Here is a 22,555-nt window from a genome sequence, read left to right on the forward strand (position 1 = left end):
TCTGCGGCGCACAAACCTGGGATGTAGTGTTCTTGCTTCCCACCCAGGCATATCCAGAGCGAGAGAATCCCTACCTAGTCAAGTCTGCCGAGCGAGAGTCGAAGCGGAGCCAAAATGTGCTCCAATCAGGACCCCTCCCAGCCAAAGAAGAAAGAGACTCGTGCTGGCACACGTAGAGTAACATCGCTCACCGCAGAGCAACTGGAGAGAAAGCGCGCCAACGATCGTGAGGCCCAGAGAACTATTCGACAACGAACAAGAGAGCATATTGAGCGACTCGAACTTCAAGTGGCGGAGCTGAAAGCCAAGGGCGATAAATTCGACGAGGTTGTGCGGCGAAATGCTCTACTGGAGACTGAGATTAGAGCGTTAAGACATCAGTTATCCATGGCAACAGGGAGTCCAGGGTACCAGAGCTTAGGTGAGCCTCCACTGGCCCCTGATCGCATATAGCTGCGTCGATTTGATGGTGCTGACTCGTCGACCGTCCGGTAGAAGAGCCGTATAGCCAACAACAGGCCTCGCTTATACCGTCCCCTCAATATCCCGAGGCCCTTGGAACGAATCCGTCATCTAGGACGCCGTCGGCTCTGTCGACGGCGAGTCAGATCTCGACTTCGCGTGAGTGGCCGCCTTACGGCTCAGCTCGCTCTCCTTCAAAATGCGAGTCTTCGGATTCGGAGTATCCGGTCAAAGTCGAGCCCTGGGGCTACGAAAGTCATTCGCAAGTGCCTGCACCGATGTCCGTCCAACACCCGCACGTCGGTTATCACCCTCAGAATACTACGCATCTACCGGAGCCCAGCTACCAACCGTATCAGCAGATGTATCAAGGTCCAAGTCCTCGAGCGGCCGGGGTAGAAATACCGCCCCAAAATCAGCATCACCCAGACGTATCGTACGAGTCGGCTCAGCGACCTGTGTCAGCACCAACAGAGAGCCCAACAGCTCCATATCCCACTCTGCACCCACCAACACATTATCAACAATTACCGACACATACCGCCCAAATTCCGAGGAGCGGCTTTGAATACGACTGGGTTCCGCGGTCGTGAGCCGGTCATGAGTACCAGGGAGTTTTTGAAGAATTGGGCATTTCGAAGATCAGGCTATGGCGAGACACTAAACCCGATGGTCGAGCTGGCCAGGTCACACCCTGTGCGACGACACGCCGCGAGGCAAATCCGCTAAATGTGTAAGTTCTTAATTCTCATGCTGCTCCAACGCCAGATTTGCGTCTTCCAGCGGCTAATTCAACTTTTGAACAGCAAGACCACAACCAAACATCTACCTCAGACCATATTCTGCTGGTTGCTTCTCGGTGCCTGAAGCCACCAGCCCCGTGCCCACATCGGATCACCCGAATATTCGATTCAGCGCGTCGAAGCTTATCCTACGTTCAGGCATGTTCTGCGATCAGCGACAAGCGAGATTTGCCAACCCTGATATCTGGGCCATGGGCTCCTCATATTCTGAAAATCTTTTTCACATTCGTGCCTGGGGCTGGAGACCGCTTATTGGTCGGTTCTGAACTTCGCAAAATACACAATGTGGAGATCTGTGTTTGAGGGAGCTCGCATTTGACACACCAACATGCGAGATTGACATAGTTGCCTGATACGCATAAGTGGCCGGAAAAGGTATCCTTTTGGCGCGCCACAAGGAGTAGGTGGGGATGGGAAGTTATTAGTCTGCAGAGGACTATGGGTGCTGTGGGGATTGGTGAAATGCCATCTATGAGCCTATGGTTGTATAATACTGTACAGGATAGATACCCATTTGGAACGTGCTGTTTGCGGCACTATATTTCTCTTTTCTATACGGATGTGCCGTACCTGGGTTTGATCCCGTACTAAACAGGTCATATTATGCAATTGTCGTCATCATGGTTTGTCCCGTTCGTTGAAGGTAGATAAAAGAGGGCATAGTTGAAACCCAGGTTGGCGTGTTCCAGCGGGAAGCGTACCCAGCACAGCTACACAGCTACAACTGGGCCCGGCTTCACTCTAGTTCATGATCGTCTCTCCAGCTGCGCACTGGGAAACCAGAACCTTGAGCAGAAACAGGGTTTTCTATATTCATCGCGTGTATTGCTTCTGCAACAACTTCGCGATCGTCTGCAGCTGGATGTTACTCGTTCCCTCGTAAATTGCTCCGATCTTGCTATCACGGAACATCTTCTCCGCGATGCCCTCGCGGACGAAGCCCATGCCGCCCATCCACTCGACAGCCGAGCCAGCAACGCGGCCGGCTACCTGTGAGGCGTAAAGCTTGGCCATAGCGGCGTCCTGAACGAAATCCTGACCCGCTTCCTTCTTGCGAGCCGCATTGTAGACGAGGGCGCGGGCGGCGGCAATCTCAGTGTAGGCTTGCGCGATCTGGTGCTGCATGCCTTGGAACTCTCCAACAAGTTGCCCAAATTGTCGGCGGTCGTTCCAGACGTATCTGTAAATTTTGTTAGCGGCTTTGTCTTTCGCAGCCATTTGGAGTGAATATGTGGTGATTGTAGCAGACTTACTTTGCAGCATTTTCCCATGCCCCTAGTGCCAAACCGGTCATCTGAGCAGCAATGCCGATACGTCCTTCGTTGAGTAAACCAATGGCATATTTATAACCCTGGCCTTCCTCACCAAGAAGGTTACCCTTAGGGATGACAACGTCATCGAAGTTGAGCACGCAGGTGCTGCTGGCCTTGATGCCGAGCTTCTTCTCCTTCTTCGCAATAGAGAATCCGGGGGTGTCCTTCTCAACAATGAAGGCAGTAATACCCTTGTACCCCTTGCTGGGATTCAGGTTGGCGAAGACGATGAAGACACCTGCCTCCATGGAGTTGGTAATCCACATCTTGGATCCGTTCAATTTATACCCGTCTGCCGTCTTCTCGGCCTTTGTCTGGAGGGCAAAGGCATCTGAGCCAGAGACAGGCTCGGAGAGACAGAAGGAGCCAACCGTGCCGGTAGCCAGCTTTGGCAGCCACGTCCGTTGGACCTGGGCGTCACCCCACTTGATGAATGCAGTGTTGACAAGAGTGTTGTGAACATCAACCAGGACACTGACGCTAGGGTCGACACGAGCAAGTTCCTCAATAGCCACAATCGCCGCTGTGAAGTTCATGCCTGCACCACCGAATTCTTCGGGGATCTCAATGCCCATGATACCTTGCTCGAATAGGTGCTCTACCAGAGCGGGGTCCATAGTCTCTGCTTCATCCATCTCCCGCACTTTCGGGCCAATCTGCTCCTCAGCAAATTTGGACACTGTCTCGGCCATCATTGACTCGGTTTCGGAAAGGTGTGTGATTGGCGTCGGCGTGAGGCCGGTCAGATCGGCTTCCCGCCGGCGACATGTAGTAGAGAATGCATAAGTGCTGTTGAAGTGACAGATTAGCAATCAGTTATAATAAATGTCATTGTCATGACTGATAGCAACTTCCCAGCGCTTTAAGGCTTAAGGGCAAACATACCTCTGAAGGGGACGACTGGCCAAGGGTCGGATAGCGGCGGGGCGGAGAGAGGGTACGGTGCGGGAGAGAGGCCGCAAGACACGGGTGATAGACGCCATAGTCATGAGATAATGAGCTCTTTCAGTGGTTGCAAAGGGTCACGCTAGAAAATGCGGAAGAAAAGAAAGGGAGAAGGAGAAAATCATGGGAAAAAGGACAGGAGGATCCGGGGTAGAGGAAGTACTGTAATCACGGGGAGGGAATGTCAGCCTCGGTTAAAAGCGGGTCTTGGCATTGTACGTCCGAGGTTTATGGTCTATCTTACAGACGTTGAATCTTATCACTTGTTTGCAGACATTGCATTTTGATAATGAGCGACAAATGCTGAAGTAGGTCAGCTTCCATATGTAGACACGCATCACCGTTTCTAGCTCGAGGGCCACCGCTTGTGCAAAGTAGTAACTTCTTGCCATCACGCTCTTTTCAGTCCGTTGTTCCGCATAATCACAGTCGTAATGCGTGTGTTTGAATGCCTTGAGCCTTGCCTGTGGCTCTTTTGAACAAATCTTGCCAGAGGAATCAGTCGAGAAGGCTGAGATTAGAGCTGTTGACGTGCGCAGGGTCAAAGGCCTTGGGATCGACTGCCAGAGAACGAATGGTTGGAACAAAGATCTTTTGTGAGCCTTAGAGGCATTTGACTACAAGATCTGCTCATTGAACCACATTCGGTCTGCTTCGTGAGTTCAGAGTGAGCCTCAACGGTCCAGTTGCTGATGTCGTGAAGTCGTCGAGACAATAGCTGACATTCTCTGCTTGAGCCTCGGAAGCCCATGAATGAAGCATGCATCCACGCACTGCTACATTGTCGACAGTATCACCATTTGATCGAGAAGGACGAATGTTGCTAGTCCCGTCTGCTTCGGTCGTCGCCGGCTGACGTCCTCAGAGAGCTTCCTGATTCATCTTTGCACGTCCAACCAATTAGAACTGTATGGCTCATGGTTACCCAGACAAAGAAGACCAGCTCAAACTGCTGGAGTTGAGCTGTCAGGGTATCTGGAACGCGACAAGGCCCGTCGTCTTTCTTGCTCCTTTATCGCCTAGGAGCGCGAGGTACGAAGTTTTTGGGCGTTACGTCGGACAGTTCGTATGCGCCGTGATTCTCCAAGTGGAGGTCCGATAGGGTCTGGAAACCTGCCACTATCATTGGCTCATGCAATCGGACCCTTGTCAAGAGGAGCCTTTACTCTGTAGGTAAGCGCTGTGGCTACGGACTCCCTAAAGGCCAAGCATTCTACGTAGCCGCCCTCGGTCGCATCTATTTTGGTTGACCAACAGTGCAAGACGGCTGGTCCTCGGCGATTCCTTGTCTGCAGCGCGTCTCTCTCAATCACGTTCCCAAAAACATATGGCCTTCTGCTTTGTTTAGCAGTCACAATGACGCTCCGTGTTGCTATTCTTAAAATATTTCAGCCACTCAGTGATTGTGTGGCGGTGCAATGTAGAAAGGCAGTGTGGCGCAGGCGTGGGTATGGCGCTTATTCATCAGGGTCGATAACCACTTAAAAGACACGCCTCTAGAGTTCCAAGAGCCCAAGAGTGTAGCCTGCTCCAGATTAATTATCTCTTGTTCCTCTTTTTCTGTCTCTGTTCGCCTCTGGGACTTCTCTCTGCTTGCTAAACCATAGACGTGGTTGACGCTTTTGAAACTTCACATTTGCTTGCAGCTTAACCTCGCGACCGATAACGTCATCTAAGTCCGCTCAAGACTTCAGGACCTCAGTGCTCATTCTTTGAGCGGGCGGCAGACCAGCATTGCAAAATGGCCTCGACTTCAAATGATCCTAGGCTTCTTTACAGCATAAACAATGTCCACGCTTTTCATATGCAGAACGGTGAAGAGTCTAGCTTGACTCCATCCGGCCCTCAGACGCTCTCCCTTCTCATGGTTCCGACGACGACCTCTATCGCTGAGAACCAAAATACAGCTTTCTCGTCAGCTCAGGAAACTCAGCCTGAAGAAGATTTTTATCTACACTTACACCTCCCTCCAGAGTTGGATCTGGCTCTTCCCGCCACCACTCAAATCTACCACCAGCCGCCAAGTAGCTACCTGATTCCCCGCTGGGATTTAGGACCAGATGCAGGCGCATTCATTCGTATCCAATTTCCTGGAATTGGTGATGGTCCCAACAAAGTGACGCAGGAGGATATCGATACCTTTGAAACTATCCTCGCTCAATGCACGGCCTTTCATGAACGTGCGAAGGTCCCGAACGATCATGCGTCATATAACCCTGCAAGTTTTGCTCCCGGTGAGGGTTATGTATCCTCGGCGGGCGCTGCTGGGCCCCATGGCAAAACGGATCCGCACGGACGGATTGTGCTCATTGATGAGGAGAATGGCAGTGTGGTCGGTGAAATGGAAGGCTATGATGTCGTCGAAAACCCCGACGTCAAGCCCGGCTCAAAAAGTAAGCCTAGCTCTGCTTTATTTAAACATTGGATTAGGCTGACGTAGTCTCAATTTAGGACCCGTCCAAGTTCAACTGCCTACCGAAGGCGAGGGTAATGTTGTGAGCGTGAGCAATGTGTCGGAGGAGTACCTTGCAACGGCGCGGCATCCCGCCTATAAAAATTCGTCTCTCGTTCAGTCGTCGGCCACAGCTTCTCGCTTGATTGTTACTGGATCTACATATCTTGCCAACGTAATGACCAGTGGTGCAGATGCATTCACTAAAAAGGTCAAACCCAACCCAAAGCCAGCGACCTTCTCAGACGCCACTCATACTCGGATTCGGAAGATTGGAACTTTCTCTAGCAGTGCGGCGGAAATATCATCTAAAACGGTCGGACAGGTTGGCCGCTATGCGCAAAATTTCGGGGCTTCCTTGGCCAGCCGCAAGGACGATGGAAAAGCTCGAGGCGACAACTCTCGAGTGCCCCCTCACGGAAAGCCAGGCATTCTAAATAAGTCCCTGATTGCCTTTTCCACGTTGGCGGATGGCATTGAACAAGGCGCACGGAATGTACTGACGTCTGGGTCGACGGCTGCCTCTACAATGATTGGTCATCGCTACGGAGCGGAGGCCGGGGCGGTCGCCTCCAATCTGACAGGAGGTATCAAGAATGTGGGGTTAGTTTATATTGACGCCTCGGGAGTTAGCCGCAAGGCGGTTCTCAAGTCTGTTGCTAAGGGTATGATCGTTGGACGCATGAAGAACGGACAGCAAGTCGTTGTTGGCTCAGGCGACGGTGGAGATTTGTCCCCCCCCGGGCCGGGTCTCAGTCCGGTGGGAAGACGCCCATCTCCCAGCCCAACTCCGCCCCCTGCGTACGGCGCTCCGGGCACATACTCGGTCGGCGGAGCAAGCATGTCAGGCGGGAAACGTTGAAGCTCTAACGTCAACACATAATTGACTTTGTTTTCTTCGGTTTTACGGTTAATTGTTCACTTATTCCTCCGTTACATAGGGCATACTATTCTCGACGAGTTACGGCAGGCTGTCTTGTCTTCAAATTACTTTTGACGTATGCACGTTCTTGCTGGAATTTGTGATACGGTAACGATACCACTTCTGGGATGTGAGAGCTGCAGCAGCACTTTAATTGATAAAGAATATACCTACATTTCGTGAAATGCCGAACACTTGAGGTGACATTTCAGGTAGTAATTTGTAATTTATAATCTATAGTTGACCAAGTTCCTGTAAGGCAAGGTGAGCCCCCCCGATCCTCTTGATTTCTGATAGTCGAGCTATCAGGTAGGCAGGATAGGCAAAATATATATTGCTCTCAGCAGTCGATATAGGTATTATTTATCCCTAGAGTCAAATCGAGACTAGGAACGCTTTAAACTATTTTTAGACTAATGCATAAATAATGAACCGTCAGACGTCAATTGACTACCATGGGAATACAGATAATCATTTAAAGTGCTGTAAAACTTGTACGAAGCCACTTATTAAATCTGGGGAGGGCCCGGGAGCTTCCATGGGACAAGTGGAGCTCTCTGCGGGAAGAGCTACCGAGTAGCTTCTCTTCTGGGCCTGGTAGACAGGCTCCTGCGCTGTTCAATAACGCTATGGACTACTGCGGAGTATCGTGGAATGGTAAAGAAAGAAGATTGCTATACTCTGGATGATTGACCGCCAGTTTCGTTGCTTTGGCAGCAACGGTTAAGATGAGGATCGGCTGCGCCCGCGGCTCTAGCAACATCCCAGCCGAGATGAAACAGTGGTTCGCTGCCCCTGATCATTTGGCAGATGGGCCATGGCCCATGGCCAGTTTTGTCCAAACTAGCCAGCCTTTTTGCCAACGATGGATACCAGGTTGATGCTGGTCGACTGTGGGTCTATTATCATCATGGTATCGGCATTATTATGGGCAGCTTCAACATTAGGTGGCTCAATTCAGCCTGGAGTCCCTGAATGATTTAAGCGGGCATCATTAGAAATAATGGCATTATCACCGTGTTTTAGAGTTATGCTTAGTGCTAAGAATTGAAGAGTCCTGTGCATCCTTGGGTTTCGAGAGGCATGCAAGAGCTGCCATTCGACCTAGCCATGCACCCTCCATCCTCGACCATCGAATCACCAGCAGCAGAATTAGAGCATAGCTTCGAGCCTCGAGTAGAGTACAGTAAAGACGAGAAAAGATCAGTACAAGCAAGCTGAGGTCGAAATTCGCTGGCATTCGGTTTGTAGAGGGCGACTCGATTGTTGCCCGCCGCTGCAACCCAACTACTAGTAACGATTGTTGCTTTCTTCTCACCTCACCTACACTCCCGTCTCTCCCCTTCTCTTCCTTCTTCCCTCCCACCCCCTCCCGCCTCCCCTTCCGTTCTTCCCTTCGTCGTTTTCTTTCTTCTTCCCTTCTTCCTCCTCCCTTGGGTCTATAAACCCTCCTCCTTGGGGCTCTGGTTGCCGCGCGCTTTCGTCTCCCCTCGCGCCGTTACCGTCGCCCCCTGTCCGCTTTCTGGGGCCACAGGAAGAGTCGACCTCTTACAACGCCCTCTTGCCGCTGCTTCGCTCCTCAAATTCGTACTCCCGGTCGGTCATGCTCGCCTAAATCTAGATTACACTCTGCCTTTTCAATTCGTCCAGCAGCAGTGTTGAGTTGGGTTAGCCTGCGACCGACCTTTGACCGTTTGGCTTGTGCTGGTCGCGTCTCCCGAGGCTCGCTCCCCTTCCCGCCCGCGTTTGTCGCTCCCACTCATTCACGCCCTCTCCAGCGCATTCCAACCAGGTAGCCGACACTTTGGAGAGAGCTGGGGTACAGAAGGCAATTCTGCAGTGCAGATCCACAGCCGTCATATCGTTGCGACCGAGTCTTCAATCGAATAAAAACAATTCCCAAAAAAAGAAGACAACATATTTCCTTGCTACGAAACTTCCCCTTTTTTCCGACCACCTTTTTTTTTTTTTTCTTTTTGAGCTTATATTCTTTTCTCTCTCTTCCTTTTCGCCCGACCTGGTGTCCTCAATATCGACGAAATTACAGCTTCGGTGATATCTGTTGTTGTTCCGAGCTTGTCGCTGTCAGTTCCAGCCCAGCCCCCTTATCGGTGACAGCCTAGCGTTCAGGAACTAATGCGGGATTGATCGGTATTCAGCTACCAGACCGGACTAACTAGTTGTCAACGATTCACCGTCACCGATCGAACAGAACGAGAAGACGTTTCATAAATCCTTAAGGAAGGCATAAAACTAGGGAAGGACGATTTCCAGTGTTGTGGGCTTTCCGTCCTCGATTGCGCTTGTTCAAACGCACGAGGCTGATCGCTAATTTCCCGTCTGCGTGCCTGAAGAGGCCGCCTTGGACGGTAACGCGGCAGGTGATCTAGTGGATCAGAAACGTAGGTATGTGACAACTGCTAGCAAACGGGCTCCCGAACCCATCCCGGGCTTTCCCTCAGTATCCCGTCTCCGCTATTGTTCTGTCGCGTCGAACTGCGGCAGTGTACCTGTTTTGCTATGACTATGATCATTGCTGGCGGTACGGACTTTAGCTAGAGCTATTCACAAAAGCGATTGCTCAGAAGATAATGCTGACCCAACTACAGTGTATACCATTCTGGTCTCCGCAGATTCTTCGGCTATGAGCGATCCCATAACGCAGGCTCTGCCACATACCCATGCCACTCCAGCCATGACCTCAGCGGCTCTGTCTTCCGCCCCCAGCAATAGCCGAAACCCCGTTTATCCAGATCTCCTTAGTGGGCCACCCATTCCGCCGCCGAGGACATCCTCGAACCACAGAAGCCGTGGGTCCAACAACACAGCCTCTGCATCGTCCGGAGAGAGGGGATCAGGGTCGCGTTACAAGGGCAAGGGTGAGGAGCGCAGCCGCCGTGAGAAAAAGGGCGAGGAATCTCGCTCGCGCCATCAGGGGTCCAAATCATCTGAGGATCAGTCAAGAGGGCCAAGTACTTACGGCCAAAGCTCCCCTCAACCCGAGGACCTCATGGCGACGATCCCGAGTCAGGGCACGTTGGTGAAAGAGTCAAGCACAGTCATTAATCAGCTCTTAGTGAGTGACCCGGCGGTTGATATTGAACGAGAACAAGCCCGTCAACAAGCGGTACCGGCACCGAATGAGAACGCTTCCACCTCGGGACTAGGATTGATGAGCGGCGAAAATCTGGATGATGGGGCCGGCGGCAATCTCCCAAGTCGGCAAGAGTTTCCTGAGCATACCGTCAAGCGCAAAGAAACGACATTTGGCCAATATATCCTCGGGCAAACAGTGGGAGAAGGTGAATTCGGCAAGGTCAAATTAGGCTGGAAGCGCGATGGTTCCATCGAGGTGGCTATCAAGCTTATTCGCCGCGAGTCGCTTGGATCGAACCCAACTAGGTTGCCGAAGATCTACCGGGAGATCTCAATTCTGCGAGATCTATCTCATCCGAACATAGTAAGGCTGCACGAGATGGTCGAAACGGACCGACACATTGGAATTATCATGGAGTATGCGTCTGGCGGTGAGCTTTTCGACCATATTTTGAGGAACAAGTATTTAAAAGATAATTCTGCTCGACGTCTGTTTGCGCAACTTGTGTCCGGTGTTGGCTACCTTCACAAGAAGGGTATCGTTCATCGTGATTTGAAACTGGAAAACTTGCTGCTTGACCGAAACCGCAATATCATTATCACAGACTTTGGCTTTGCCAATACTTTTGACCCTAACGATGAGCTCACCGAAGAGATTGAGTATAACCTCACCAATAAGGAGTTTGTGAAAAAGATGCGCCTGGATAAACCCAATGCGAAGGGCTTCCGCCGAGGAGACTTGATGCAGACGAGTTGCGGAAGTCCCTGTTATGCTGCCCCAGAGCTCGTGGTGAGCGACTCACTCTACACCGGACGAAGGGTGGACGTTTGGAGTTGTGGTGTTATTCTTGTAAGTGGTCTCAATCGATTATGTCGGTCTCACTTTTTGTCTTTGACTTACTGAACGATATAAGTATGCTATGCTGGCAGGCTATCTTCCTTTCGATGATGATCCAGCGAATCCAGACGGTGATAATATCAACTTGCTCTACAAATACATCGTCTCAACCCCTCTCACGTTCCCCGAATATGTTACACCCCACGCCCGTGACCTCCTGAGGCGAATTCTGGTCCCTGATCCCCGAAAACGAGCAGATCTTTTTGAAGTTGCGCGGCACAGTTGGCTCAGCGAGTATGCCGATCTTGTCTCGCATATCACCAGCAGTACGACCAAGGTGGCTGATATTGCCTCGGCTACGGTTCCTCGCGGTATGGAATTTCGTACCAACGGACCCACACAGTCTCCTGCTGACTTGATTTCACCAGAACAACCCAGAGAAGGCCCTTCGCTTGCTCGCAGTGCCTCAGTGAGAGAGCCACCAAAGACACATCACGGCTCAAGCCCATCAATTGGAGGACTAGTACATCACCCAGGGGACATCTCACAGGATCAGAGCGACAGATCCAAGACCCCTCGCGACACGAAACGTCGCACCGTCCAAGTAGAATATGTCGCTCCTCAGTCTCAGACTTCAAGAGGGGAAACCTCTGGATCAAGTGCGACTGTCCAAAATGTTTCTCCTACCGAGCCCATTTCGACAAGACCGAAACCTACCGGCCAAGAACACTCTGTGAAAACTCAAACATCACCCGAGCAATCGATATCGAGTGGCTCTGCAGCAGCGCCGGCTCAGCCAATTTCTCATCTACCTCGCTCTACATCCGATACTGCAGCCCTCACCGGCACAACGACGCAGACCGCACGGCCTACAACTGGAGCGTCAATGGCTTCGTTCAAAACCGGGCGTTTGCCATCTCGTGGTTCATACGGACAGCCAGTGGCACCCACTGTGGCAGCAACGAATGCCGAGGGCCGACTGGCGCAACCAAAGAGCAAGCAGTACGTCATCTCCGCACCGATACAACAAGATGCCGGACAGGCTTCTGCTATGGGTAGCCCAAGCGTACAGAATTTCCCTTCCAAATTCAACACTACACCGCGCCAGGAGCCTCCAAAGGGTCACAAGCGGTCGAATACTGTCTCGGCTATCGGCGAAAAACTGTTCGGAAGATCTGGCTCAATATTTGGAGGTCGCGGAGGCCAACAAAGTGCGTCAAAGCAGAAGGCTGGCAGGCGTTATCCCCCCACAAGCATGAGGGATCCTTATCCTGGTGATGACTCCAGGACATCGGTGGATTCACGGCGCTCAGCTCAGTATGGTTATGGTACCCGGAAGGCAAGCGAAGCAGGCGGCGAGAACAGGACACGGCGTTTCTCCTTACTTCCAGCTTCATTTTCACTGAAGGGCATTTCGTCCTCTAGCAGATCGCAAACGCCCGATGAGGAATCCAAAGCCGACCGCTTCTCGGACAATCGTGTCAGTCAGCGCCCATCGACTGGGGCTATACGAACACGCGTCCGAGCTACCAGCTACGGGGCCCATGATACGATAGCCAGCGCAGCGACCGATGGCCCGTCAGATGATGTTATTGTCCATGATGAACCAGTCAATTACCAGGCTCGCATTGATCAGCAGTTCGCGGCTCTACATTCAAACAATAGCGGAACTTATCAGCCATCGCCATATGGTACAGTTTCAGCAGAGCAGGTTCACCAAAATGATAATGAACACTATTACCGCAATAACTACGCCAACCATTCAACACCTAATTACTATGACGAATACAACGGCGTTCATGACAATGCGTCGGGGGCGTCCTTGCAAACTGGGCGCTCTTCGAATCGGCCTGGCGTCTTGCAGAAAAACCACAGGAGGTTCGCAGACGCTTACGAGAATGAGTCGCACCATTCTGGTAGCTCTGGGGCAGCCCGCAAAGTGATGGATTTCTTCCGTCGGCGAGCCAAATCCAGAGTTGGGGACGACCGCTAGAGGGGCCAGCTGCTCTATATCTTGCTTTCATCTCATGTCTCCCCTTCTAAGATTCTGCTCTGATCTGACTGGATTCAACTTATAATTATGGCATGTAGCCAACGTGAGAAGACGCTGAAGACCAACGCATCCGGTCTTGATGACTATGCTGTTGCTTCTCGCGGCCAAGTATTCAAAAAACTGCGAAGACGTTGAACTTGGGTGAGCAAAGCGCGTTTGAATTGACGCGTTTTGGAAGAGAAAGAAGTCGGCCATGCTCTATCTATGATACAGTCTTAAAGAGCAAAGAGGTTATTTGGATACCCCTGTGATACCCGCGCAACTTCTGTCCCCTTCTGCTGCATGTAGCCATCGGTTTGTCTTCTGTTGCACCAGCAGCCGTATTTCTTCTTGTATGGATATCTGCATCTAGCATGTCTGCGTTGATTTTGTGCCGGTTAAACCCTTTTTACTTATTCCCTTTGTTCAAGCTCTGATTCTTCTCTTATCTTCCTGTTTCTATAACCCTGACCGATTGTAAATTGAGTCTTTGCTCATCCCCACGTCTGTATTGCCTATCCTTTCACCCTAGCATTTGCTTCTGCTTGAATACCTTGCAACTCTCTGTACGAAGGCGAGATGCCTTGCCCTGTCGTCCTCACTGGCAAGGTGAGACCAACCACTTCCCATCATCCCCATACATCTTCATCTTCTCGTCCCTTTCGAGGACCTATTTAAAGGTAATATATTACGGATTCCGTTAAATTTCTTCCCTTCTTTTCTCGTCGCCGCTTACTGTGAGCGTAGATAGTCTATAGATTAGGTACACAGGTGCCACCGTTTGTGGGTAATAATACATCTTACTAGTCACTCAAATATTCGTGCGCTTTTCCCCCGAGATGGGTGACATAAGTGGTAGCAGGTATATTAAGCTTCGTTCGCGTACTGTGTGAATGCATTAAGTCCTGAGTAATGGTATGGAGTCCAGGGAAGTAGCAAAAAGGCAGTAAAGATTTCAGATTGTACTGGCTTCCTACAATAGGTTTCAGAGAGTTCAACCCAAATCTGACACCACAGAAAGATAACGATATTTACAGTAGTTAAAAGGACCAAGCGCGAGCACAGAAGTTGCGTGGTTTAGGTAGATTATCCAGAAAGTCCTCCGTATACCCTCATTATCGAGGGTAGGCGGGTCATAAGTATATAGCATATGGTATCTGAGTGCATAACTAAATAAGAAATGTATAAAAACTTGGAAAAACAAGTTCCTCGTCGAATATCCGACGGACCTGAGCCAGAACGAATCGCTCGACTTTGCCCACGTTTTTGAGGACTTGTTTTCCATCCTCTTTGCGGCCAATTTCGCTCTCGACTCGGATTTCTTGTAGAAGACTGAGGCCTTTCTGATGCGGGCTTGGATTGCCGCCTCCACTGCTACCAGTAGATGGACCCGGGGTCTCCTGCTGGCCGGAATATGAGCCGGAGCCAACCAGCGCTTCAGCGTCTTCGGGGGAAAGAAAACAGAAGTGAACGCGTTTGCGGATATATGCTATGACCGCGACGCCGTCGAAGGTGATGCCGGTAACATTCAGTTTTAGCGGAAGGCCAACGAAGCTAGGCATCGGGTAGTCGAGAAGGATCTCAGCTGTTAGCGATAGGCGAATGTCTCCGGCGTACTTCACGTGGCAGAGGATTTGGAAGTCCTCAGGTCGGCGTTCTCGCATGCGTGGCGGAGGCTGGTTTTGCAGGAGCGGGTTTTCTGACGATGAGATCGGGTCGTCATTATGTTCTGGATGTCCGTCGGGGTGAGAGGATCTATTCGAGCCGGAAGGGTGCGTGCTTGCTGTCGAAGGGCGGGAAGCTGGGTTGCTGGAGTCAATGTCGGCGTCTGCGCGGTGAAGCGGGGATGGCCGAATACCCGTTTTGTTGCCTTGTCCCATTGGCGACGGGTCCGTCCAATTGGTGGTGAAAGGCGAGCCACCAGCGACAGCCGCGAGCGGAGTCTGCGTGCCCGAAAGACCTCCCAGTGACATAAGGTGGTAACCCAATGTTGAAGTTCCGCCGGGTATACCTGGGGTGCCCGCGCGGGGTAGGAAGTGTGGATTTAAGTGGTCACCTAGGGCTATCGGCGACCGTAACGGCGACGAGGTATGCTGGCGAAAGTCCTCATCGAAGGGGTCCCGAAGCGCATGATGGCTAGTCACCGGTCTATCATCTCGGAAGGAAGTTTCATTAAGTTCGGACTGCGTTCTGTCCCACGGATTGTCGTGAGTACGGTGCTGGAGCTCCTCCGAGATCTCTGACCCCGAGTCACCGTCTTCGTCATCCTCGTAAAAGTCGGCAAATGGTTCGCAAAAGTCTTTGATCTCTAAGTCAGGGGCGACGGTCCCGAAGTCGAAGGAGTGAACCTGGACGGAGCGGATGAAGCGCGGGAGGGGCACCTGCTGGAATTTGTCGTGGATAAAAGAGCGGATGCGCTCAGCTAGAGCCTCGCCGTCCGGACCAGAGGTGGCGGTCCCCCAATTGACTTCGATGGACATCACATGTGGAGGTGAAAGGGAGTTGACTGACTGTTGAAGCAATTGACAAAAGGAAGGCCAGTATTGTCCGGCATATCACGTGATTGAGCAAGGGCCATCGAGCGATCCGACCAGGTGCCCTCAACAGCCTCAACTTTGAACTTGCATCATTCTGATTAACCCCAACGACAACAAAGATCAAGCTCCATTGCTGACTCGAGATATATTTCTGAACAGATATTAGGGCCTTTAGCTGCCCTCTCTCTTGTTCTAGCAGTTCACTGTGTCTCCTTGATTAAAAACTGGGTTCACACCGCTTTAGGTTTACTTCCGAGCTTCTACCGACCCAGCATTCTGGCTCGCGCTGTGCGGCCTCAATCCTTGCCGCTCCTCTGTTTGACTCAGCAGAGCGTGCTCGACGGAACAAAGCCATGCTCTCCGTTGAATATTACATGATCTAGCTGTCTCAAGTGGCTCAACGTGAGGAATCTAGAGATGCCGGGCCCGAGACTGGTGATACCTACCATGGTCTTTTAGCCACGAGATATTCGCGAGTGCGGTCCAAAGACCATACTAAACTCCAACACTCGAGCTCTTGAATCCGCCGCTGTAATTGGTGTTTTGTCGTCTCTGCACTTGGAAATGATGGGTCTTGTGGGTATGCGCCCACCCATATAAACCCTTCGACTCCCCTTGATCCTGGCTTATATTTCATCAAACTGGCTCTTCTTAAGAGCATCTTTCCTTGCATTTCCATATCTGTGGAGCACAGGTGTGTCGGTACCTCCGCGTTACTTTCTTTCGGGCCTGAGATTCGTGATAGACCTCTTGGCGGCGAGGAAGCAGCGCCACATCCGGCAAGTTTCTTTGTGATGACACTCGCGAATTGGCCCTCGCTAACCCACAATCCCATCGTTAACTCGCTGGCCTTGTTTTCTGCGGCACGGACGTCGGGCATCTCCTGGCGATGCTCAGCGAATCAATCTCGTGTCACACTTGCAGGGTGCCAGATGTATCCTAAGAGACAATAATAAATTGTTCTATGCAGCAAAGCCTAACTTCCGAAGCGATGGAATGTCCTTTCACTTTGGCTGCACCCACACGCTTCCAAGAGCTAACACTAGCATTTTCCCCTCCCGCGTCCCGGTTGGCCCTACGGAGTAGGATGCTTCGATCGCCACCGGATGACCCAAAGCATCCTCTCCAAACCTTTCTATGATTCGAGGATACGAATCAGATGACGAGAACTGCCTGCGGTGCTAATGCGATTCCCATGTAGAGTGCTAATCATTGCTGACCGGAAAGGCAAAAATAACGGATACTAATATGTATCCCATCTCTGATTCGTTTCTGCGCACACACGCCAGCTCCCTCCAAGGTACGCGAATTCACCCACATTCGATGGGATGTGAAGCGGTTGGAGGGTGTCGTTTCCCCTCCACCAGCTATCAGCGTTACTTTGTCCTTCTCAAGTCAAGCTATTACCTGAAGAGCGCTGATGACGTTCTCAAGACTGGAATTGGCAGCTAGCGGAGATATTCATGAAGAGGTTAGGCTATACTGCCTGCTGATAAGGTGGTGTGTGCATTAAGTGCCATCTACGAGCCTGTCTGCATATATTCTCTTAAAAGCGGACAGGATTGGCCCGGGACGGGGACTCCTCCCCTTCTATCCTACAGTATACGCTTGACAAACTTCGGTAATCTGGATGTAGAGAAGGCTGCTGCCGCCGCGAGATTGTGGCTGTTTTGTCTTCCTCCTTCCCCGCTTCGTATACTGGAAACGCGTCTTTAGATGGGAAATTAAAGTGAAGTTTGGCTGCACTAGAGGCCTTTTATGATAGAACACCGGACAAAAAATGTCCAGTCTGGCAAATATAGTTAAAGATTGTAGTATTGGTGGTGGCAGCAAAAAACACAAAAATCGTACTATCCAGCAAACTCGACACGAAATGATCACCAATTCAGAAAACGACAAAGATAAAGGACACAAAAATTGTAGCAACAAAAGCGACATAACAGTTGAAGGTGCATATAACTGGTCCCTTTCGCACATCCCTCCTTAAATCAGAGTTTCCACGCAAAAACCAACGTCCATATAGCGGTCAAAATCTTGCAAGGCTGCAAGCAAACTTGCCAGGGATCTGCTCTCCCGGATAACGCCGATGCCGATTATCCAAAAGAGCTCTGATCATTCTCTTGCCCTGGGGGATATGGTAACCGTTGCCATCCTGAAGATGCATGTTAGTGTATGAATGCACAGTTTCGTTCTCGCGGATCTGGGTCGGGTCAAGATTGGTGGTGTCGGAGTTGCTAACTCTTCGACTGTCTACTCACGTTGGAAACTAGGTATCTCCTAGTCTAACCGCCATGCTGGGGGCAGTTGAAGCCGGATCGTACGCGGATTTGCTGGCGCACACCCGTGCAAGATGTGCCTCGCTTGGCGCAATAGACGACGTCTCCCTCTGGATGGGTGCAGCCGCAGTCGAATTTGTAGAAGTACTGAGAACACATGATGGCTGTTTTGCGTTGACTTTCTGATAGGTGATGCTGTGAAGTCTTGATGATAGAATAGAAGTGCGCGATAATACTGGTCGCAGCGGGGAGGCTTGCTTTTGTTCACTCTTTGCTTTGTTCTGGAAGCTGCTGAGCTGGATTGCTGATGAACTTTGAGGATTTGACGGGTGGTGAGGGTCTTAAATAGTTCAGACGGAGTTGGTGCAGTCCCAAGGCATAGAGCTGGACTCACTCGTTGACTGCGCCGCAACAACGCCTTCGATAGACACAACAAAAAGCAACAGAAGTGGGTATGACAGTTAGTTGTAAAGATTGAGTTGGAAGTGGAAGGAAAATATTATAACATAAAAAAAATAATCTGTTGGGAAGAGCCGGGGACAAGACCGTGGACGAGGAGTTGAGGTAGATGAAAGTAACTACTGATGCAAGGTCTTCCGTCTCTGCCCTGCTGCCCCTTTATTCCCCAAGCGACCTGAACGTCTAATATGCAGAAGCAGTTGGTGATTCAAAAGTTCATCACACCTGATGGGATCATCTCATCGAATTGTTCTATCCGCAAATTGAAGCTCGCCCAGACTACTCCATATGGCTCACTAACAGGAAGATTGGCCGGATATGCGGATCATTTGTGCAGGTCAAGGCCGTTCTGAGGTCTGTGCAATCCGGTATTCGTGCCTGGAAGTAAATGGGGGCAAGGCCACTGGTCTGGTAGCGGCATGATTCCCGGGCCCATGCCCATAAGCTTCATTAAACCCAGGCTGCATCGTAAGAGGCTTGACATCATGAAGACACTACGATGACAGGCGAGGCAGTCACTCATGCAACCAGTGAAGAAAGAACCTGCAAAACAAGAAGAGACCAACACTCCCGTTCTCGAATCAGTTTCCGTGCCGGGCCAACAGTTCTATCGTTCGAGGTCATGCCGCATTTCGGTTGCTGCCCCAAATTGCGCATCTGACGAACATCACGCAGCGCCAGGCAACGGGCCACCCTTCTTATTGTGACCTACAGCCCGTTATGACAGCCTTCGTTGTCATAAGATCTTGGCATCCGGCGAGGTGGGTGATGGTGCAAGGGATACAAGCAACCCCCCTGATACGGTCATATCAAATTCCGGGGCACCACCGCCAGGAGTTGACCCCATGCTTATTGTTAATCCACATGAGAGCCGCTCAATGCAGTGGCATTTGACTTGTGAGCCATCTGCGCCGGGTCAGGGGTACAACCGCAGTTCCTTGACGTTTCCGCGTTCCACATTGATATACAGAGCTAGGCGGCTTTCGGGTCCGTCCGCTGAGCCAGCGTCATTGCCAGACTCTTTAGGGAGACGCTGCGAAGGCGACGAGATAAATCTGCAAGAATCACATTATTATCACAGCTGCTCAGAGTTGATTCTTTTTACTGACCAATGTATGAAGCAAGCAATACTTGACGCAGTTGGTGATACCTGCAAGCCTCATCCGCATCCCCACCTTTTCTCCTTTTCATTTCTTTTCCGGTGTGGATCTGGTGTTAGAGCCCCGAAGCCTTGACCATCACGGAAGGACCAGCACGAGCTATCTCGCAATGAGTAAATGAACGTCAATGAGATCCAGAGAGTGCCGTGAGTGGGTACTGGCACAGTTCATATCTTCCAACTTGGGGTGTGATCCTTGGAGCGTTCTCGACCTATGGATTTCTCTGTCTTCTTCAGACGATGGGGCTAGCAGATGAAGAATGTCTGCTCAGAAAACAGTAATGATCCCTCGGATCCAGGTACCGGCGCTACCTCGACCCCCAAGGCTCACTTGTACCTGGGCTGCCAGGCGGGAGCCGCGCCACTGACAGTGGCCGGGCGATACGGCGGGAAGAGTCGAGGCGCTAAAACAGCGACAACTGACAGGTTCAACTCCGGTGGCACAGCAACAGCGTTGCCGCCGTTGGATTGGAGCCATCTGGGAGGATAAATCTATAGGTGATCGCTGAATCTTCGAGAATGTCGCCCGGAGTGTCGAGAACGCCTTGCGGGTTTGTGCAGGAGCCTCTTGACACGTGACCGAAGGGCAGTTCTTGTTAAGTTCGACCCTTTCCTTCTCACCATTCCCAGCAGCTGTCCAGGGTGCCAGCTTGTCATTCTGCCGATCGCTTCACGATGTCGAGACCAGCATCTCGAAGGACAGATCTCGCAAGGCAACATATCGTCCTTTTGGATTCGTCTGCCTCGGTCACGGTCTGACCCCTTCTGCTTGTCGAGCGATGGTGGGGAGACAGCGTTAGACGCCGTCGAACTGGTTCTCTTAAATGGCTGCTGGTCTACGGGGTAAGTCCTACTCGCATTATCTATCAAAATACCTGGCCAATCTCCTGTATTGCACGCATGAGCCGAAAAATGAGATTGGCGATTGTCGACCTGCGAGAGCCTGCAATCAAGCGACGACTAAGCAATATACCGGGGTCATGTGGCCTGGGCGGCGGCGGACAGAAGAATGCGAAGAAAGGAGCCCGCTCATTCAGGGGTTACACCAAGCTCTATCTGGAAGACAACAACTCCACGCTCGTACGCTCAATCTAGATCAATAGTCAGGGCACGTTTCTTGGCTGCGCTTCCCGGCTGCTGATCATCCGAGGCAGGGTTTCGGGAGCGCGTCGGCCCAGGTGCTTGGGCTGAATGTGAGGTCGCAGAACAAGCATAACTCACCGGCGCCGAGATCCAATAGTAACACAGGGCAACAATCAGGCCTGCACGAACTGATACAGCGTCAGCACCATGGCCATCCCGGTCAATATGGTGGGGTTTTCCCTACGCGGTGGAAAGCAGATCTCCCAAGGCCAAGCCTGAGATTGGAACAGGGGGATGCGGAGAATGACGTTTGCGGGCTATCTAGTTCCTAATTTTACCGGTCTAAACATGTGAAATACGGAATACAGCGTGTTTGACCATTGATCCACCCTAGGGCATGGGATGAGCAGAGCAATGCTTGACCGAGGACAATGGATTCCGTGCTTTCGATCGACGTCTTTCGGTGACCCCTCTTGAACTTGACCACTCTTGGCTGTTTTCCTCACGTCTATAAAGAGGGCGAGTCCGACCGGCTAGAATCCCCCTTCACCAGCATCCTCGAACTCCTTCCGAGAAAACCCATCTTCGTCCGTCTTGAACTTCTCAAAGTCCTCTTCTCGAGCCAGACCTACCTCTTGTTTCCTGCTTAACCGCGAATAACCGAACATCATGTACACCTACACTCCCACTTCCAAGTTCCTCGTTCTGGCTCCTATCCAGTCTGCTCCGCTTGCTGCTACCAACGAGCAGACCGAGACAAACATCTCTTCAGTCCGTGAGCGTTCTGACAGCTCGTCGTCCACCACCAGCAGCACCCGACTGAGTCGGGGTGCTGCTGCCCGCCTCCCAGCGGGATTCCTCTTCCTAGGCTACGACCACCCCACGGCCCTCAGTCCCGGCCTCTGAATAAGAAGCCTAGCGATGCTCTCCGCCTTGGAGTCTCGGATCGCGCTGGACACGATATCGTCATCTCTGAAGTCTTTGGTGGAAATTTTCTGATCTTCACGTCGTGTTTTCTATGCTTGCTGGACGATTACTGTATTCTTTGACCATGACGACTATGATACCACTACAGCTCGTTGGCCCGGAGCAATCAAGGGTCAAAGGGGGGGAAGCGAGGGGCACTGAAGGATAACTGCCAAGAGACAAATTGATACTTGCCAAGCTCTGTGCAATGGATAATCTGATAATTGCAGCTCTTGTTCCACAGCCAAGCAATGATAGTCTAGACTTCGCCCCTGATTACTATCTCGCGGAATGAACAATAAGAGTTCCCTCTGCAAAATAAGCCGGCGTACAATGTAGACGTAACGTTAGAGGCAATCTTAGATCTGGTTACACTCGATTGCTGAAACTGAAAAGTAAGATTTTAGAGTCAACCCTAGGCTTTCCGTGTTCCAGAAACATCTTACCCGGTCAACCTTCCCCGGAGACGAGGATGCGAGATTGTGGGAAGACTAGGCGGGGCGAGACTCCCTAGAAGGACCCGTAATCTCATCGTATCTTTTTAGCTTATCTGCCTGCATCCAACCTATTTTGCGCCGGTATGTCTGGATTGACACACCGATAGCCACGGTACGCGCCAATCACAGGCTCCTATCCACGCCGGTGCTCACCATTAAAAAGCAATATGCGCCGATGCTGTTTCTACCCAGGCGGGAAACGTCACATACCTATCATTACCGAGCCCCCTTTTTAGCTCTTCCTGATGGCGTACGCAGCACGCCGTATCCGGGTTTGTGGCCAGCCATCGGCGATGACAACCACTAGGCGGGTCGTACGAGGATCTTGGCTTGTTCCTCTACAGGGAGGGTCATATGACCCCCGGCCATTGTTGCTTCTTTGCTATTTCTGTCAGTATAGTCCGTACACCCATAGATTACGGGTACCACATACTCTGTACAGCTAGGATCGCCCTTGGCTCGCTTGGCTTCCAAGGTCCTCCTTACCTTGTCCGTAATCAGATTTTACCTTACCTTACGCAGTACTCTGTACAGTCCATAGAATTCGCAATCCGCTGGAGACTCTGTGGTGCTTCCACGTCAGAGGGGAATGTTCTGAACGAGGACAAATTATCATTAGCATGAATGCAGATCAGTGATTTGGAAAGTCTTCAGCCGCGGTCCAACGGAGCTACCAAAGTATTGAGTAACCAAGCCTTTCTTGATCTGCCTTGGC

The 22,555-nt window shown here is 51.3% G+C and overlaps 6 protein-coding genes across 6 annotated transcripts, besides 1 other annotated feature; 4 read left to right on the top strand and 2 right to left on the bottom strand.

Moving 5' to 3' along the window:
- Positions 1-22,555: part of a sequence feature (contig 1.13 2696..249512(-1)) that runs on past both edges of the window.
- ANIA_00825 (uncharacterized protein) lies at positions 115-1,531 on the top strand (the record flags this gene model as incomplete). Its single annotated transcript, XM_653337.1, has 4 exons — positions 115-421; positions 496-1,051; positions 1,109-1,195; positions 1,297-1,531. The coding sequence occupies 4 exons, from the start codon at positions 115-117 to the stop codon at positions 1,529-1,531; spliced, it is 1,185 nt and encodes a 394-aa protein (XP_658429.1).
- On the bottom strand, positions 1,775-3,586 carry ANIA_00824 (protein scdA). The gene is made up of 3 exons (XM_653336.2): positions 3,464-3,586; positions 2,519-3,367; positions 1,775-2,445 (listed from the first exon to the last, which is right to left on the bottom strand). Exons 1-3 carry the CDS (start codon positions 3,565-3,567, stop codon positions 2,079-2,081), a joined length of 1,320 nt encoding a protein of 439 aa, XP_658428.2. The 5' UTR covers positions 3,568-3,586; the 3' UTR covers positions 1,775-2,078.
- ANIA_00823 (senescence-associated domain-containing protein) lies at positions 5,265-7,070 on the top strand (the record flags this gene model as incomplete). The annotated part of the gene is made up of 2 exons (XM_653335.2): positions 5,265-5,916; positions 5,975-7,070. 2 exons carry the CDS (start codon positions 5,265-5,267, stop codon positions 6,835-6,837), a joined length of 1,515 nt encoding a protein of 504 aa, XP_658427.1. The 3' UTR covers positions 6,838-7,070.
- On the top strand, positions 9,418-12,824 carry kfsA (the record flags this gene model as incomplete). Its single annotated transcript, XM_653334.1, has 3 exons — positions 9,418-9,439; positions 9,507-10,843; positions 10,908-12,824. The coding sequence occupies 3 exons, from the start codon at positions 9,418-9,420 to the stop codon at positions 12,822-12,824; spliced, it is 3,276 nt and encodes a 1,091-aa protein (XP_658426.1).
- Positions 13,953-15,343, bottom strand: mdm12 (ERMES complex subunit MDM12; the record flags this gene model as incomplete). The annotated part of the gene is made up of 1 exon (XM_653333.2): positions 13,953-15,343. One exon carries the CDS (start codon positions 15,341-15,343, stop codon positions 14,033-14,035), a length of 1,311 nt encoding a protein of 436 aa, XP_658425.2. The 3' UTR covers positions 13,953-14,032.
- On the top strand, positions 20,985-21,550 carry ANIA_00820 (uncharacterized protein). The gene has a single exon (XM_653332.2). It carries the CDS (start codon positions 21,047-21,049, stop codon positions 21,281-21,283), a length of 237 nt encoding a protein of 78 aa, XP_658424.1. The 5' UTR covers positions 20,985-21,046; the 3' UTR covers positions 21,284-21,550.

This window comes from Aspergillus nidulans, chromosome VIII (genome assembly GCF_000011425.1).
Source record: "Aspergillus nidulans FGSC A4 chromosome VIII".
Classification (NCBI taxonomy): Eukaryota; Fungi; Ascomycota; class Eurotiomycetes; order Eurotiales; family Aspergillaceae; genus Aspergillus; species Aspergillus nidulans.